The sequence below is a fragment of the Phaethon lepturus genome, unplaced genomic scaffold (genome assembly GCF_000687285.1).
Source record: "Phaethon lepturus isolate BGI_N335 unplaced genomic scaffold, ASM68728v1 Scaffold53368, whole genome shotgun sequence".
NCBI lineage: Eukaryota > Metazoa > Chordata > Aves > Phaethontiformes > Phaethontidae > Phaethon > Phaethon lepturus.
This window is the reverse complement of record NW_010557912.1, coordinates 1-2,786: the sequence shown is the minus strand read 5'-3', so window position 1 is coordinate 2,786 and position 2,786 is coordinate 1. Positions and strand designations below refer to the sequence as shown.

General features: G+C 56.6%; 1 protein-coding gene across 1 annotated transcript; it reads right to left on the bottom strand.

The window, feature by feature from the left end:
* Positions 1-954: 954 nt before the first annotated feature.
* On the bottom strand, positions 955-2,464 carry LOC104625293 (hepatic lectin-like; the record flags this gene model as incomplete). Its single annotated transcript, XM_010292882.1, has 4 exons — positions 955-1,090; positions 1,351-1,463; positions 1,859-2,010; positions 2,390-2,464. Coding segments are annotated over 4 exons (476 nt in total), but the record flags the coding sequence as incomplete, so codon positions are not given.
* Positions 2,465-2,786: the final 322 nt, after the last annotated feature.

The following is a 2,786-nucleotide window of genomic DNA, read 5'->3' as shown; positions in this document are numbered from 1 at the left end:
TGTGAACCCACTCCTGCCTGAAACCAGCGTGGGAGCTCGAGGTCTCCCAGCCTGGCCCAAAATGAGCTTTTTTTGTGGAAGGATGGAAAATGTGGGAGGGAGACCGATCCCTGCGGTGTCCTGGAGCCCAAGGACCCCGTTGGCGACCGGTGACGTGACGCAGAGTGAACCATGGTTGAGTTTCACGTTATAACAAACAAGCACTGGGCAGTTTTGTCGTGTGGAATCCAAATTGAAACAATAGGGAAAAAAAAGAAAAAAAAGGAAAAGTTATGAAAATGATAGGGTTTTCCCTCGGTAGGAAAACCAAACCTCGTTTCCACCTCTGAGACCGCATCTGTCGGTGTCCCGCGGCTGCTTGACTCAGCTCCTCCGCGCGGTGGGAGCCGGGGCAGTGGGTGCAGGCAGCCCCGACTGCAGGCAGGTGCCGGCAGGCAGAGGGGCTGCTCTTAGAGACGCAGACCTGGCCTGCGCACCAAAGCTCTTCAGGAGCGGGAGGGCTCACGGTGGAGGCACCAAATCCTTCGGGATGTGGCTCAGCTCTGCTGTAGTCCAGCCAAGCCCCCCCTCCCTGATGCTACCGCAGGAGATGCCCCCGTCCCGTTCCCGGGGTGCTGCCTTGGGCAGCAAATCCCATGTTCTGTCCCGTTTGTCCCCAGCCCGCTCCTGGCGTCGCTGCTGACCTGCACGACACCCACCCGCCTGCACAGCCAGAAACAGAGAACCTTCGTTAACCAGAGCAATAATCGTCCTTTATTCGGCTGAGCTCCCCACGGAGAACTCGGATTCCTGCATATAGTGCTTAGGACCATCAAAATCCATCCCTGCCCTTCCCCGGAACAGCGCGGCGGAGAGGAAGAGCAGGGAGCGGGCGCTCGGATTGTATAAATTAAGAAGAAAAAGGCACATTTGCGGTGCAGGAGCATCGGACGTCGCCTCCGTGTGTGGCTTTGCTCAGTTGGGCAGAGGCTTTTCGCAGACGTAGTAGCACTCGTAGGTGCAGTAGACGTCGTTCCACTTCCCGGAGACCCAGAGGTGGGCGCAATCTTCGTTGTTGCCACTGTTGTTGGGCTCTCCCTCCTTCCAAAATCTGGGCAGAGAAGGATCAAACTGAGAGAGGGCGGCAGGGGCAGGCAGCTGAGCGGGGCAGCTTTCCCTGGGGCTGGGAGAAGGGCAGGGGCTGTCTGGTTTTAGATGGTTTTAGGTGCTGTGTTAGACCTCGGGGGACTGCTTCTCCCGGGAAGGGGTGAAGAAACTCAGCCCGCTGGCTGAAACAGGGGGGTGCAGGCAGGGAAGCTGCCTGCAGTTTTGGGGTGATGGCCGCAAAACACAGGGCAGGCCCGCACTCACGTGAACGTGGTTTTATAGTCGGTCCCGTCGATCCATTCCCATTCCCCTTCCGAGTTCTCGTCCGTCAGCCCGATCCAGAAACGCTCATTCCTTGTCCTGAACATGACAAAATTCTGCAGCGGGGAGAGGGATCAGGAGGGAAAAGCACCAGGAGAAGGCTCCTCGAGCCCGCCCGCTCGCGGCAAGCTCAGCTCCGCGGTGGCACCGCGGGGGAGCCGGAGGGGTACAGCTCTGCACTTGGCTGTTTATCTACAAGGTGGAGGTGCAGGATAGGTGCCGGTGCCGCGTTTCAGCATCCCGCACACACGCAGGAGAAGCCCTGGGTGCAGGCAGCGGGCAGGCAGAGCAGGTCCTGCCTGCTCTCTGCTGGCTGATGCGAAGGATAACAGCACCAGCTCCCAGCTGCCCAGGAGGGAGCCGGGGGGGCCGGGGGTCTCTGCAGAGGGCCGGGGCTGCGGGCGGGATTCGGGCAAGCCTGGGCTTCCCTGCCTGGAGCGGGGGTCGTTACCTGCTTGGCGTAGCTGTCGATGATCGCCAGCTGCGAGCGCATCTCTTCGCACTGAGCCTTCGCCTTGTGCCAGCTCGTTCTGGTTAGCGAGAAGTAGTAGCATTTCCCATCGAAGTACTCCCATTCCCTGGATCCGGGTCCGCAGGGAAACACTGGCGAAAGAAGGACGAGGGGGAGGTCAGGGGGGCTGCGGGCGGTCGAGCTGGGCTCGTCCCAGCAAGAAGGTTTTCCCAGCAGCGCCCCAGTGCCAAACTGGCACGGACGCAATCGCGGCGCCCCGAAGCTTGCTGTATATTGGACTGCCACGAAGGCGGCCACTGACACCCGAAAAAGCCTCTGCCACAAGGGAAACCTGTTTTTTTTCCGAAATATAGAAGTGTTTGCTGCCAGCAGAGCGGCAATCCCAGAGGGGGACGGATGCCCTGCACCGCCTTAGCGAAGCAATCCAGAGCCGGAACACTTCGGGGACGATTTACGGACATTTCGGAGGGGAAGCAAAGCTTGTGGGTTTGGGCAGCAGCCAGGACTTACAGAGAAAATCCCTGCCAGAAAGGTTCTGTTTCTGTTCCACGTGCACCTCGTTGAGTTTAGAAGAAATGGCTGAAACTATTGGAGAGAGAGAGACGGAGAGACGCTGGGTTATCGGTTGTGTTGCCACCCGTGCGCTGATGGTTGCCCGCAAGCACCTCGCCCCAGCAAGGCTAAAGACGTGTTTTGTTCTGGCTTGTTTAATCTGCCGCTTTTCCATGCAGCCTACGGGACAAAGAAATCCCAGGAAACTTCAAATACTGGCTTGGATCAGCCAATATTTTAATACTTGTTTATATTTTTATATATACTTGTTATATAATGTTACTATTATATATACTTGTTTATATTTTTATACTATTAGATATTTTATATATTTCTAAATTTAATTTTTTTAATA